Here is a 15,870-nt window from a genome sequence, read left to right on the forward strand (position 1 = left end):
GGGAGGGGGAGGGAGACTTTGAACATTTCTCTAGGTGCTTCTCAGCCATTCAAGATTCCTCAGTTGTAAATTCTCAGTTTAGTTCTATACCCCAGTTTTTGATTGGGTTGTTTTTTTTTGTTGTTGTTGGGGGGACCCTCCAGAATGCATCAGAGACCTGTGAGGTGAGAAACTCTCAGGACTCAAAGGGAGGGACCTTAGATGAAAGGCCTGACAGTAGGGAGAGAGAATTTATAGAGCCCACCTCCAGCAGGAAGATAGAACATCAAGTGAGGGATGGGGTTGCAATCTTACTGTCACAACTCTGACCCATAATTTTTCCTGTCTGAAAGAATTACAGGGATAGAAATGGAGAGAAGCCTGAGGATAAGAAGGTCCAGTGACAGGCCCAAAGTGGGATCCAGGTCAAGCGGGGAGGGAAGATGGGATAGGGGGTTTCTGGGAGGAGGAGAAACCTGGAAAGGGGATAACATTTGAAAGGTAAATAAAGAAAATATCCAATAAAAAAGTAAGCATAAAAGAAAAAAGAGTAAAGTATACTACAGTCACCAAAGACTTGTGCATATTCAATGATCAGGCCCTGGCCCGTGAGCCCTGGGGGCTTCTGTTCCCTTTCTCTGTCAGAAGTGGAAAGGCTTTTGCACAATTCACCTCAGTGTTTTTTAAGAATGGAAGGACGTCAGCTGATAAGAGTGGAGCTGTAGTCAAGTGGACAGAGTAGTTATTCTTAAAGGATCTAAGAAGCACTGAGAAGATAGTGTCTCCCTGTCACGTTGGGGAGACCTATGGAGTCACATGGGGATCCGTGAGTCTGTGTGGATTGCAGAGGAGCTGTGGTCTGGGGTGTTAGAGTCCTTGAGGTATGAGAACCTCACTTGCCTAAGTGCCATTGGGTCTCCCATGCTGCCACAGCAGGAGTGAGTGGGCTTGTGGACTGCCTGCTCTAGATCTCGAAGAGAAATGCAAATCAATTCTCCTCAGGAAGGTTAGGTACCTTCTGCAGGTCTCATGCCAGGCAGAGGCTGAGTCCAGGTTGATGCCCTTGCTCTGCCCAACTTGCTTCCTGTTGTGAGCATCCTTCTCTTTCTTCATTCTGCCATCAGCACTGTGGCCCCCTGTGGACTTTGCTGGGAAGCCAGGCAGGGATGCAGAGGGAGGCTAGGCATTTACTCTCTTGGTTCTGGTCATGGTTTATATCCCTTGTATATTAACTGTTCACCAAAGACTCATGGGTAGAGGCTTGTTGTCAGCCTGTGATACTTTTGGGAAGTTCTGGAGATCTTAGGAAGAAGGAAGGAGTTAGGGGAGGAAGTTAGGTCATTGGGGGCCTGTCTTTGTTGGGGATGGTACTCTACCCATGTTGGGGGTACTTTGTTGGGGATAGTTGAGATGCTTTGCTTCTCAACTATCCTCAGATCATGAGATTTTTCTCTAGCAGCACACTATTCACATGGTGCTTTGCCTCACTCAGTCCCAAAACAGCAGAGTCACCCAGATGTGGCCCAAGATCTCTGAAACTATGAGCAAAAGCAACCTTCTAACTTGGCTTTCTTACAGATTTTTTTTGTTGTTGTTGTAGCGGTGGGAAGGTGGGAAGCTGACTACCACAAATCCCTCCCTGGGAGGTCCTCAGCCTCCAGTCCCCAGCCCCTTGCCCCTGTGGCTTTCGGTAGCTCCTCCCCATCTCTCTGGGCCTAGGATAGGGGTGGTCCCTGTTGGTGTCAGCCCTGCATCTACAGTCTACATTCTTTTGTTCTTTTCCTGTGCTCAGCACACTTCTGTACGTTTTCTTTCTAAGTAAACTTTCTTAGATTACCTTGCTTACCATCTGTCTCCTATTGGGACCTATAGTGGTGCCCTTCCTCAATAAAGGTGCATTGTGTAAGACACTTTGAGATTCAGCACTAAGCACATGAATGGTGAAGCTGGTGGGGCTTTAGTTATCAGGGACTGTAAATCACAAGACATCTTTTTCACTGGACATTGTAAGAGGAGATGGGGGCACAGGAAGATGATGAGATGGGAAAATGATGAGACTGAAAATGGATATGGTCCAACCAAATTTCTCTGGCTGCCCTTAGTTTCTGCTTCTAGCATTAGTGGAATTGATTGCTTCCTTTCAGGCTTGTACCTGGGCTTCTGTGTTCAAATTGAGTTGTTTTGCCTCAAGCTGGAAAGCCCATTTTCATATTCATTAATCAACATTTTAAAATTAGATAGGAATATCTTGTAATTTCTTTCAGGGCAAATGCTTATAGAAATGACTTATTGGAGCACAATCCATATGTTTTTGAAACAATTCCTTCCTCATATAATGTAGAACAGAGTATGAATTTTCACAATCAATTTCTTGGTCAATAAGGTAAGGCTGTAAAAGAGTCAGGAGGCATGCTTGACTGCAGAATTGAACAGTCTTTTCTCAGAGCAGAATTCAACACAGCTCCTAGTATATGGGAGCCTGTGGCCACAAGCAGGACACAGACCATAGGAGCAGGGGAGGTAGACCGTGGGGCTTTAAACTCTTGAGACCTTACCTTTAATGCGTTGGCTTCTGACATCCTTGAAGGTAGGCTTGTCCACCTGTAAAAGACAATGTGGCACCATTAGCTTCAACTGATCATGCCACAACCAGGTGTCCAGCTACTCTATATTATGGCTAGAGTCCTCAGCATAAATGCATGTTTCCCTGGGCCTACTGATCTCTGAGACTGCTGTGTGCACATGGCCAGTGGTTGCTAAACATCTGTGAGTATGTGGATTGCCACCAGAGAAGGCCTTGGTGATCCTAGTACTATTTGTCATAAAATCCAAGGTTTGAAATCCCACTTTGCCTCTTTCTGCTGTAAAGGCTTGGCACCCAGGGTCTTAATGGTCTCAGCTTTCATGTCTTTATGATAGACAAAATAAATAGCCAGTGTATGCCACTGGATTATAATGAAGACCAGTGTACACGGCCAGAGTGGGCCAGCATAGTGGAGTGTGACCTTTAGTGATAGCTCAGGTAATGTCATTTCATTTCTGTCATGTGCCAGCTGTGAGGGCATGGTGACACACTTGTCTCTGTTCTGTTAAATTAAGGTGGAAAAAACCAACCAAACAAAAAACACTGCTTCCTTGTCAGGATGGTGTGTGTGTGTGTGTGTGTGTGTGTGTGTGTGTGTGATGATGTGGAGCTCCCAGAATGTGAGACTTCACTCTGACACAGCACAACAGTAGTGTCATCACTGGGGTCATAAAGAACTGTTAATGACAATGGGATTAGAAGAAATGAGGGAAGATGACGATGAAGTGCCACAGCCTTGGAAAGACCTGCCCAGCCAGCACTGGGACCTTAGTATTTGTCTTTACAAATGCTGACTGGGCTGGGCATGGTTCCTGAGCAGGTCTGAATCTACTGAGCCCCAGTCCTTACACTTGGTGAGGCTACCATTCTGCACGTCAGTGTGGTTGGGACCCAGTGGTGGCTGGGTTTTTCTGTGACCCTGTATGCCTTCATAGAGCCATCAACTTCCAGTTGCTATCTTGGAGAGCAGCTGAGGGAGGGCTTTTGAATGTTATTTCTGCGCCTCAGCTTTCTGACTGTGTGAGTTGACCATTCACCTCTCTGCCCACACCCCATCACCAGCCTGGTTAGGGCAGCAGGGAAGGCTCTCTCCACTGTACATGGGCTCTGCATGTTTAGGGTTTCAGGGTCAGGTCTCCTCAATGTCCCTGCCTGTGTAAGGTTTTGGTGACATCTGATGGTGAGTATGAGTGTGCAAGCATGTCAAGCATGTCAGTATGTGTGTGTTATGATGGATTGATGTATATGTAGTGTGTATGTATATGTGTGTGTGTAGTATGTTGTGCTAGTGTGTGTTAAATGTTGGTGTGTGTGCAGTTTGTCTATGTGTGTGTAGTATGGTATATATTGGTGTGTGTGTTTGTGTGTGTAGTATGGTGTGTGTGTTTTTGTGTGTGTAGTGTGTCTATGTGTGTGTAGTGTGGTGTGTATTGGTGTGTGTGTAGCGTATATATATAATATGTTGGTGTATGTGTAGTGTGTGTATGATACGGTTTGTGTTATGATGTTTTGGTGTGTGTGTATGCATGTGTGTAGTATGGTGTGAATGTTGATGTGTGTGTAGTTTGTATATGCATGTGTGCTATGGTTTATGGTGATATATTGTGATATTGTGTGTGTGTGGTGTGTTTTCCCTTGGACAATGCAGTATCCACTCTTTGCTTTAACAACTAAAAATGTCTGTAGTCTGAGCCAAATGTCCTGAGGGGCAAAATCTCCCTGTTGAGAACTACTGATTACAACACATGTAATAACTATGGGTGAATAACTGCTTTACACACTTCTCCTAGACGTCGAGACTACCATCTCAACTTGTCACTGCCTCTTTCCTTAGACTATGTGGTTATCCACTAGATTGTGGGTGCTGACTCACTTCTATGCTTCCATTGTTGAGCAGAGTGTTTGGTATACCATAAGTGCTTAATAGTGGAACACTAGTTTAGGGCAACATAGTTAAAATCGTCCCAAGAAACTGAGATAAGAAAATCCTTCCATAAGGGTTATTGAAGATCCAGTAGACAGATAGTTTAATCTCAAAACTAATAAGAAGCAGCTCCTGGAAATAAGGTTGTTAATGAAAAAGCTAATCTACTTGCCACAAAAAGTTCCTTACTTCATCACGGATGGCTAAAATAAAACTATCTGAGCCGGGCCAAGGCCTTACTTAATTTATCAGAAAGTTTCTCTCCTGGCAACCCTTTGTCCTTGCCTGCCCTCTCACTCGGCTCAGCTGATTTACAGTGATGGGATCATGGTTCTGCTGTGAAGCGACCTGTCAGAAAGAGGAAACTGAGGCAGTGTAGAGGCATGGACCGTGAGAGACTCAGATTCTTCCATGGTTGGGTTTAGACATGGTCTTCTGTAAGCATACAAAGGCTTACAGATAATCTGTTATGTCAGCACAAGACAGGCTAGTGTGTGGCCAATATCAAGAGAACCAGCACGTCTAATGAGCAGAGGGGACATGCCACCAGGAGAGTTGGCGGGATATGCAGAAGCATGCTCCCATCAACGGTGTAATGGGACAAGAATCTAACAGTGAGATTCCTCTTCATATAAAACCCTTGAGTACACCAGAGCTATCTAGTTTTGTTGAGACTTCCTTGAGTTGGGTATGTATGGTTCTGTAGAACTTCTGGAAGGGCACACACTGACACAATTTTTACATGTGCCTTAAGTCTTTAAAACTTTCTCATTAAGTGTTGAGTAAAATTCTGCCAAATTAACCACAATTCTGCAGGGGGAAATGCATAGCTGTACAACTATGTGGATAAGCTCTTGCTCACCACATTGCAACTTATTTTGTGAGTGGATTCAGTGTGAGAAGAGAGGAGCTAGGTCATATTAATGCAAATAATATTCTGTGTATGATTCTGTCTCTATAGGGAATGCTGACCTGAAATGTGTCAGAATATTATCACCAATCACATGCAGACCAAGGGGGTAGGTCTTCTTTATTTTTATGTATATATATTATATATAATATATATATACATATATATATATGTTGTATATATTTTTATTTGACTTTTTAGACAAAGTTTCTCTGTGTAGCTTTAGCTGTCCTGAAACTCAATCTGTAGACCATATATCTATCTATCTATCTATCTATCTATCTATCTATCTATCTATCTATCTATCTATCTATTACATTTTATTTAAACAAACTACATATGTGTCTAGCACATTTTCATTTACAGGATATTTCCATAAAATTATCTGCGATTTCCCTTGATACCCTTTTAGGCCAGCACATAGAATGTTCCTATCCTGTTTGTACAGGTATTGCAGAGGTTTGATGATCATGAGACTTCTCACTGCTCAGGTTAACAGTTGGCAATGGTGGGCTGAGAATCTTGGCAAAATGACATTATTATCGGAAAGATTTGTGTACTAATTCAGGGTCTGAAGAATGCAAGGATAATTAGATAAGGTGTAAATTCTTTAGCCTGATGCCTGACTCATAGTAAGTCTTCAGCAAATGTAAAGTTTTGTTCCTTCTAGACTCCTCTAAAGGTCCATGAGCCCATAAGTCACACAATTCAGCTCCTCTAAGCCTCCCCTGACTGGCTCATCTGTTATGATGCTGTGTGGAAGGAGAACGGGGGGTGCATATGTATGTGAGCTAGGTAGTGCCCTCCATGCAGGCTCTCAGGGACCCTTTTACTCACTTCTTCCTGCTGTGTCATCCTCACATCCCTGGTTTGTCTCTCAGTGGAGACAAAAGCCTTGGGAGGTAACAGAAGGGGAGCCTCCATCGTATTCTGGAAATAGCGTGTATCTGTGGAAAAAGAAAGATGGCAAGCTTGTAACTTGGAAGCTGACTAGATTTGGCACCTTGAAGCTCATAAAGTATTCACACATCCTCACATTCATGGGGTCATCAAAGCTCGGGCGCCAGGCAAACACTTCTCTTGTGTGTGGGGGGGTGGGTTTCAGGGAGGAGGGCAGAAGACAGGCAAATTTTATTATAATATATCATATGGCGCTCTCAAGAGTGAGGGTGGGCAAAGACCAAAGGGACTATTGTGGAAGAAAGAAAACACTCTCTAGTGTATAGTGTGACTGAAGGGTTCTCCATGGAGGAAAAAAAATTCTCCCACAGAAGCAAACGATCCCACCTGAACCTGCCAGAGCAGGAAGCTGAGTTTCATTGTAGACTTGCTTGTTTTCATTCACAGCAATCCTACCAAGGATGGCCTGACTACCCTTCAGTGTTTCCGCACCTGAGAAATACTACCAGCTCTTGCAGATTAATGTTATCTATCTATCTATCTATCTATCTATCTATCTATCTATCTATCTATCTACTATCTATCTATCTATCTATCTATCTATCTATCTATCTATCTATCAATCATCTATCTATCTACTATCTATCAGGTTTGTTTCAGACAGGGTCTCATAGCATGGCTCAGGCTGGGCTGGAACTCACTATATATAACTCAGGCTGGTCTCAAACTTGTGGCCATTCTCTTGCTTCAGCCTCCTGGGTGCAACTTTGGAAACAAGTCAGTACATCTGCCCCTGGAGTTCATCATCAAACCCCTCCCACCTCTTTATTCTACTATTCTCTTATGCCTTTTTCTGCTATCTCTCTCTATAACGGTGACCACTGCAGTGTATTCAGTCAGTGCTTTTGAGTACCGAATACAATGTAATCATTATCATTATATTATCAATATTGTTATTGTTTGGAGTCAAGGTATCACCATGCAGCTCAAGCAGGCCTTGAACTTTGGATCCTCCTGCCTACCATCTGAAGTGCAGCAGTTAAGGATGTGTGTCACTTTAACCAGTTCATCATTTCTTACAGAATAGCTCCCCCAAAAACATTTCTACAGATTCATGTCTGTGAGCCAGGTAGGCCGTCAGAAATCACGTGTGGCTCCTCCTTCCCTTTACAGAGGCATGGAGAACCTGCTGACACTGTCCAGGTGGAAAAAGGCCAGAGTGGGTACAAAGCCAGTGTCCTTCCCTCCTGATGGGTGGGACTTTAGTACTGGATCCATTTGTAGGCTGGCAACCTGCAGAGCGAATCAACTGAGTTAAAGTTTTCTCTTTCCCTGCTCTCACCACCATTCAGACTCTAACCTCACACATCTCACATTCCTGTCTTCCTGTCTGTCCGTCTCTCCCATGTTCCCAGCACAGGGACAGGCGAAAGGCTCAAGCAGAACTCTGCCTTGACCATGGTGGTAAGCAGGAACAGAGTTCGACTCCATATGTCATTCATACCGTCTTCAGAGGAGCTCTCTGAGGTTGGTTCTACTGTGAAGCTTGTATTCAGACAAAAATCTGAGCTCTAGAGTGAGTCTGCAATCACTCTGTGATGCTGTGCATGGACATGTCTCTTTGGAGCCCCAGCATACCTGCGTATTCCGATTCCTGGATAGGTCTGGCTGGTAAAATTTTCATTGATGGCCATGCCTTCAGCAGCTGGAACTCAGGATCTTCGTAGTCGTTGCTACTGTTGCATTTTTCTCCACCTGGGACCCCAGCCAAGTTCCTTCTCTAAATGGGTGGAACACTGGACTAAGTCCAAGGGAGGGACCATGTGGACAAAGGTGGCATGTCTCAATGCTACCTTAGGGAGCAACAATGACTGTTTTTGCAGCAGGCATTAAGATTCTGGGGTCTAGAATCTTACATAGAAATGTAATTCTTGTGATAAGGGAGACTTCTAAAGATGTCTTCCAAATACCCTCATCTCTTTGATCATTCAATCAAAGACCTATCTTGTTCTTCTGTGAGGGAATAGGGCAACTGTAAGTTGTTAATGAACAGACTTTAAAGCACAGAGGATTCTGGGTCATCTCAGTGGGCTCAGTGTTTTCTGAGCCCCAGAAAGCAAGAGGGAGACTGTCAATGAAGTGGTGCTGTATGTGGAAAATCAAGGACCAGTGAAAGCGTGTACAGTTTAAAGGTGTAAAAAGTTTGGCAAGGGTCAATCCCATTCAAAGTTCAGTTTGCTTCTATGCAATGGTAATCGTGGTTTTCTATAAACGACTGATAACAATTTGACAATAGAAAAGAAAAGAAAGACAGAAACATAGGAAGAAGAACAAAACGCTTGAGTACACTGACCCAGAGAAGTGAATCTTGTGCTAAAAAAATCCGAAGGCATGCTGTTGAAGATCAAGGTCATGTAAGAAGATGCTAGCGATTGAGAAGAGGCTCACTCACTGTTCACTGATTGGAGACTTAACGTTGTTAAACCAGAATGTGTTAAAAATTGATGGATGTATTCAGTAGGATTCATATACGAATCCAAGCTGTGTTTCTCAGGAAATGACAGAAATTTTTATAAAATTCAACAGGCAGATGCTCAAATCCCTATGATAATGCCACCCCTGCCCTAGTCACATCCATGCACCAAGGGAAGGACACAGAAGATGCCTGTAGTCCTTACCAACCCTTTGGCACCTTGAGTTTGGACTTCTGGTTTCCAGGGCTGAGGTACAATCAGGTCAATGACAATGGTCTGGATTCAAGGCTATCCTGGGCCATGGAATTTTGCTAGGCTAGCCTGAGCCATGGCATTTTGCTAGGCTAGCCCAAGCAGGCTAACAGGTGCCCTCATCATAGGTCTGGGTCTGAAGTCTGTGGATGGCAGGAAGGGGGAACCAAGTCCCACATAAATTCTCCTTGAGTCAGCACAGCTGAGTGCGTACCTTCAGGTTGGATCTGCAGCCAGCAGCTGCTCTGTGTAAGCAGGGACCTGGCAATCATGAGGCACAGCCATCAGGAGTCACTCTAACTCCCTGGATCTCAGAATGCCCAATTCTACCTAGAACAAACGTTAGTCTTATTTGAACCTAGTGGAGAAATCCGGGTGCAGGGTGGAATTACATCTTTAAATGCTGACTACTTTAGAGGTCTAAGGACTGCTGTACTGTGCCAAGAATCCCAAAGGACTCTGCCTTATTAAATGTGTGTTTCATGCACATTCCTCAGGAGGTACCTCAAAATAAGGAAATTGCCTCTTTATCTTATGAATACAGAGACTGACATTGGTAACTTTCCAAAGTCACACAGGTTGTAGGTGGGCAGTATTTTTCCAACAGCGACACCCAACCCAGCACCAGAATTAAAAATTATTCTTATACCTCAAGATGAAGGGTAGATCTCACTGAGCACAGGGACCCCAATGGAGAGTTAGGGGAAGGACTAAAGGAGATGAAGGAGCCATATCTGACATCAGTGGGAAGGGAGGCCCTTGGTCCTGTGAAGGATTGATGCCCCAGTGTAGAGGAATGCTGGGGTGGTGAGGCGGAAGTGGATGGGTTGGTGGTAGAGCACGCTCATAGAAGCAGGGTAAGGCGGGTTGGAATAAGGGGTTTGCAGAGGGGAAACCTGGAAAGGGTATAACATTTGAAATGTAAACAAATAAAATATCCAATTAAAAAATAACAATACTAAAAAAGTCCTCTATCAAAAAAAAAAAAAAAAAAAAAAAAAAAAAAAAAAAAAAAAAAAGATGAAGGGTAGAGAATCCAGGGCATTGCAGGGGTGGACCACTACCCAGTCAGCACAATGACAGATGGATAACATGGTTTTGAGCTTGGATCCTTCCTCTGTAGAGAGAATTCTGCTTCACAGATGGGGCACCCCTAGAACTCTGTTTTGGATTCTTAATATTTTATAGTCCAGGGTTGAAAAAAAAAGGTATAAAATTGAAGTTGTTGCTTTATAGTCCTGACTGTATCTGTGGCTTTCCATAGTATATTCCTGATATATGGTCGGTAAATAAAGTCATAGATTTAAATAAGGCAGAGGATATAATTATTCCTAAGGGTGCGATTTAAAATATTTATGTTGTAATTTGTCTAGTTATTAGGGTCCAGTTTAATTTACTTTTGGGTTAGATGGTCAGATGTATACTCCTATGGGCAAGTCGAGTAATTAATTACAATTATACATACTTATCAAATGGAGAAGCTGAAGTAAGAGCACTTATGCACAAAACTCCTCTCAGTCAGGGTTCCGACTAAGGCTCTGACTGGCAATATCAGAGACTGAGGGAGGAGCAAACCTGTCTAGCTGCACTCTCAATTATCTCTGGAAAGGTAGAGAGAAGTCACAGGGGAGCCCAGTTTCCAGGTAGGCAACAGGGCAAGATAGACTTGCCAGGCACACCGGCAGAAGAATCTCTGGGCTCTCGTCTAGCTCAGAGCAAGGGTGTTGACCATGGCTTAGTAAGCAGTGGTCTCCACAGAAAAGCTGGGAGATGGGATGAGTCAAGTGTTAACTTCTCAGCGTGCTAGTCCACATATCCAACAAATGCTTCCCGAGGATAGCCCAATCAGGACAGGCGTGAGCTGAGGACTCAGGTCAGTTATCAAGATTAGGTTTGACAGATCCTTTGGTGCCCAAGCCAGAGCAGGGTAGAAGACCAGAGCTTGCTACAGAGCTTCATGGCGGCACTGGAGCTATTCCTCAGAGTCCAGGCAGTTGGCCTTCCTGTTGGGTCTTCAGAGATAAACTAGGCTATGATGGGACATTTTGGTTGGGAGAATATTGGTGACAGCGTAGATTGCCACTATGCCCTAGACCTAAGTTGTAGAGGCCATGCTCTGACTACAGGGAGGACATTTCATTTCCCTAATGCAGATGGAGGTGACTAAACCAGCTTATTTGGCCGGAAGCTGAGAGGACATATAAAGATTCTTGGACCTTAGATACTTTCCTCTGATTGTCGATGGCTTCTGTGAGGCAGAGGCAATTGCTTAGAGTTTAGTGGAACTCTGAATGATTGACAGGGTTTTCCCAATACACACAGTGCAGGGACAGGTGGGCACAGGCTCCAGGCTCCTGGAACTGTCTATGGAGTGAGAGCAAGCTGGCTCGTGGGCACAATGGATAGAAGAGGCCAAAGGGCATCTTTGTGTCCTGTAAGATACTTCTAGTATTTTCCAGGGAAAGCTTGGGACCCGCTAGAAGAACTGATGCCATGAGTTGGAGTCAATTTGACATTTCACCCTTTGGCTAGTGTTCATGGGGGCAAGAGGGGGCAGGAGGTAGGATGAAGGCTGCTGTCACCTAGGAATGGAGAGAGTGTTCATTGACTTTGAACTCACTGCCAGAGGAACGACCACAAACAGCATGGCTTCCCGTTTCCTGAGAGGGGTTGGTTTTAAATATAACAATTTACATTTGTCTCTCTCTTACTATTCATTACATGTCTTCCTCAGGAGTCCAAACCTCAGGTCTGATATTTTTTTTACTCACGAGCCATTATGTAAAAACAAATGTTGTATATGTATGTGTGCATGTGTCTGTGTGCACATTCATGTGTATGTGTGTACGTGTGCTCATGGGTAAGGGTCCATAGCTTTAATTAAAAATTTAAAGGCATATGTCAAACAGTAAGAAGCCATTTTTTAGATATCATCTATAGCCATGCAAAATATGTAAATTATATGAATAAATAATTTAACATAATTACTTATAATGTTTGATATTTGGGTTAATGTTTGGAATTTTAATCTTTTTCTTTAGTTGTTAAAATTCTGGCCAGTGCTTCTAGTAGCTTCACGAGATGCTCACATGTTCAGTAGTTTCAATATTTTCAAATGTTTAGTGTGATTTCAACATGCTGTTATTGAGACTATGTTGCAAAATATCAGTGAGTTTGTTGAAATATTGAAATATTGAAATATTGAAATGTGTACTGCTTCTTTGTTTTAAACTCTCAAACATGAAGTTTTAGGGCTAAAAAAAAGAGCATATTTTTATATTATTAAGTGAACATCATTGTGAAATTACCTTCCAAATGTTTGTTTCATTTTAAAATTTCACCATGGATGTTGTAAAGCACACATCTGGAGATGCACGCACCAGACCTGTGTATTAGTTTTTTTTTTTTTTTTTTTTTTTTGGTTTTCTGAGACAGGGTTTCTCTGTATAGCCCTGGCTGTCCTGAAACTCACTTTGTAGACCAGGCTGGCCNCTCACTTTGTAGACCAGGCTGGCCTCGAACTCAGAAATCCGCCTGCCTCTGCCTCCGGAGTGCTGGGATTAAAGGCGTGCGCCACCACGCCCGGCTAGTATTTTTATTTCTGTCAGCTTTAGCAAAAAGACTGAGATTTAGAACACAGGCTGAAAGGCGGTTTTCCCTATCAGGAGAATGTGCCGCGTAGAAGAATTTTTTTTTTTCTTTTAAATTCATTGTGTGACATAATAAAGAAGCCCAGACAACAACACTTACTTTGTAAGGATCAGAGACTGACTGTTATAGAACACAGCAGACTTACGTGATCCGGAAGTGGTTCCAGAACAGCTCGACACCGCCCTGTAAGAAAACACAGATCACGTGTCACTGCAAACCCTCTGCCAGCGCACGGCATCAAAAGCTGGACCTTCATTTCCTCTAGGAATCCTGCGTGCATTTCAGTTCATTTTTGTGACCCCAGTACGTGTCTCATATCTCATATTTTAGCTGTTGATCAGGAAGAACAGAGTATAGAAAAGGAATACAGAAATCAACCCCCAACTCAGGGTGACTATGGAGGCAAGAAACTCTCTTCTCATAGCAGGTCGGCATTCTCCCGGAAATAGAATCAAATGCTTGGTGCAGTGGCACACCCCTGGAATCTCAACACTCAGGAGGGAAGGTGGAGGCAGGAGGATCACAAATTCAAGGTTGCGTAGTATGACCCCGTTGTAAGAAACAAAATCGTGGCCTGTGAAAGAAAGTGCTGGGAGTATTGAGCACACACCTAGGCCCTGGGTCAGTCTGCATCACGGAGGAAATAGCAGCAAGCAGGGCTGAGAAGTTGGCTCAGACTGTAGAGTGTGCCTCCCTGGCCTGAAAACCTAACTGGGATTCCTAGAATCAGTATAACAAAAAGCCCTGCATGGTGATGGCTGCTTGCAATTCCAGTGCCCAAGGGTGCAGTGGGGGTGGGGGTTGGGGGATGGGAGATGTCAGGGTGGGGGTTGAGACAAGCAGATCTTGGGAGCATGTTGACCAGTCAGCCTACTTTGCTTGGTAAGTTTCAGGCCAGTGAGAGAGAGACCCTGTTTCAACAAACAACACAAACGAAACACAAGCAAAATGGTAGATGCATTCTGAGGAGCCTGTCGTCTGGATTCCACAAACACGAGCACACATGCGAACACAAGCGTGCCCTCCTCACACTGCCCAAACTAGAAAACAAATCAACAAACGGACGAAACACCAGGAGATGGAAGAGGAGTGCTGTGGAGCATCTGCCCCTGCAGTCAGGACCAGGCAACTGAGGAGGGGGCCCGCAGCCGCAGACCCAGACCATTGCAAGTCTCCTTTAAAGAGCTCTGACTGTGCACCTGCCTCCTCCAGTGCAGGGCACTACGTTGTGGGCAGAGCTCATGTCTCTTCACGAATCTGTCCCCAGCTCCAGGCGCATGCCCCAACATCCAGAAGTCGAGCCACTGCGCTTTTGTTAGACCAGTAGAGTCGAGGTTTCTCTCAGCTCCCCAGTTTGGACTCGTTTACGAAAACGGCTTAGATCGCGCAGCCCACTCAGTACACCGTTCTAAAATTTCCTCCTAGATTATACAAAACCTCCCAAGAACTGCTCATATGGGTGGGGAGTCTGGTTCCTCACAGACTGAATGTTCCTCAGCTGTGTGGTTATTTTGTAGGCATTAGTCTTGGTTGAGGAATGTAAAGGAAAAAAATATCTTTAAGACCTCATCTTTTTATTAACACACATGGGAGACATTTTCCTTTAGGCTTTAAGAAGCTACAAGCATCTTAGCAATGAGTCCACTTTGGTCCAATGGCAAGCCTCGTTTCTAAGAATGCATGCTCTTCCCTTTTCTTTTGGCTACTAGGAACTTTAGGACTCCTCGTGTATGGTCATCCTGCTACTGTCCCCACAGAGCACAGACCCAGTGTTCCTAGGTCTCCCAAATGTACATGTCAAGTCCCCTCTGTGCCTGCTTGTGTCACACACCCTTAGTTAGCTTCCTGTGCTAAGTATCCATTGCCATCTGATGTCTGCTTGCTGGAGCTTCCATCTTCCATCTTGGACCATGCAGGCCTCATTAGTCTCACTAAATCATTCAGCACTCGTGTTCCATCTCCTCCAGGAAAGAGGGCAAGCATCCGATGATTTCCTTGTTGGGAGTCTACACTGTAAGACTGCAGTGTCTCCATGTTCCAGATCCTCTAAATGTGCTCCCACTGGGGCAGAGTTTTAATACATAATTTGGAGGATGGTCTTAAAGATGTACACCCATGGGCTCAGCAGTTAAGAGCACCGACTGCTCTTCCAGAGGTCCTGAGTTCAATTCCCAGCAACCACATGGCAGCTCATAACCATCTGTAATGGGGTCTAATGTCTTCTTCTGGTGTGTCTGAAGAGAGCAATGATGGTGTACTCATGTGCATAAAATAAGTAAGTCGATCTTAAAAAGAAAAAGAAGTACACCTGTTTATGGTCCCCTTGAGACTGGACGGACAGTCTGGGTTCCCTGAGTTGGCCCTGGAGCCTTGCATCTTGCTCTCCTTTTCACCCTAGCCAGCTCTTCCTGGGTAAGTCTATTACCTATTCTTTATTGCTGTGATACACACTGAGAAACACCGCTTGTGGGAGGAAAAGATTTAGTTCATCTTACAGCTCATAGTCTATGTGAAGGGAAGCCTGAGCAGCACCCCAAGGCAGGACTTGCAGCAGAGGAGTGCTGGCTAACTGGCTTGCACCAGGCTCATGGTCAGCTACCTTTCATAGACCTCCTGAGATCACTGAATGAGGGGTGGCATCGCCCACAGTGGGCTGGCCTCTCACACATCAATCATTCATCAAGCAAATGCACTACGGGGTTTGCCCAACAGGCCAGTCCGAGGGAGGCATTTTCTCTGTTATGTTTCCATCTTTCCTGATGACTCTAGTGTGTGTCAAGTTGACAAAAAATAAAAAACAAACAAATAAATAAATCCAGAACAGTACAATTCTCTCTAAGTCCAGGTCAGCTCCTCAGAGCTCTGCCTCAGATTGGCCCCGCATTCTCAGCTTCCCTGTTTGTCTCTTTGTAGTCTAATTTTAGCAAGAACCCTACCAAGTCTGTCTAGCCAGAACCCCCTTCCGTGTCTCATCACCAACGATATCTAGTTGGGGTCCACATCTTTGACCATCTCCCAGGGGACATCTCTTTTCCCTGGCTGGCCTTTAGTAAGAATCCCGTTAGGGTTCTTTTATCTCAAATGTTTCTTCTTAGTGATTTTCCATTGTTGTTGCAACCCTGAACATGGGCTGTGGATTCCCTTTTGTGTTGTTGTTATTGTTGTTGTTGTTGTATTCATACTGAAGTCACTTCCT

The 15,870-nt window shown here is 44.3% G+C and overlaps 1 protein-coding gene across 1 annotated transcript in view; it reads right to left on the minus strand.

Moving 5' to 3' along the window:
* The window catches only part of Clnk (cytokine dependent hematopoietic cell linker), a 167,866-nt gene that overhangs the window by 53,843 nt on the left and 98,153 nt on the right, over window positions 1-15,870 (minus strand). Inside the window, exons 5-8 of the mRNA XM_021163546.1 lie at window positions 12,820-12,857; window positions 7,936-8,077; window positions 6,235-6,344; window positions 2,535-2,580 (exon numbers count right to left, since the gene is read on the minus strand). Coding sequence (XP_021019205.1) covers window positions 2,535-2,580; window positions 6,235-6,344; window positions 7,936-8,077; window positions 12,820-12,857 — 336 coding nt within the window. The remainder of the gene's footprint in view (window positions 1-2,534; window positions 2,581-6,234; window positions 6,345-7,935; window positions 8,078-12,819; window positions 12,858-15,870) is intronic.

This window comes from Mus caroli, chromosome 5 (assembly GCF_900094665.2).
Source record: "Mus caroli chromosome 5, CAROLI_EIJ_v1.1, whole genome shotgun sequence".
NCBI lineage: Eukaryota > Metazoa > Chordata > Mammalia > Rodentia > Muridae > Mus > Mus caroli.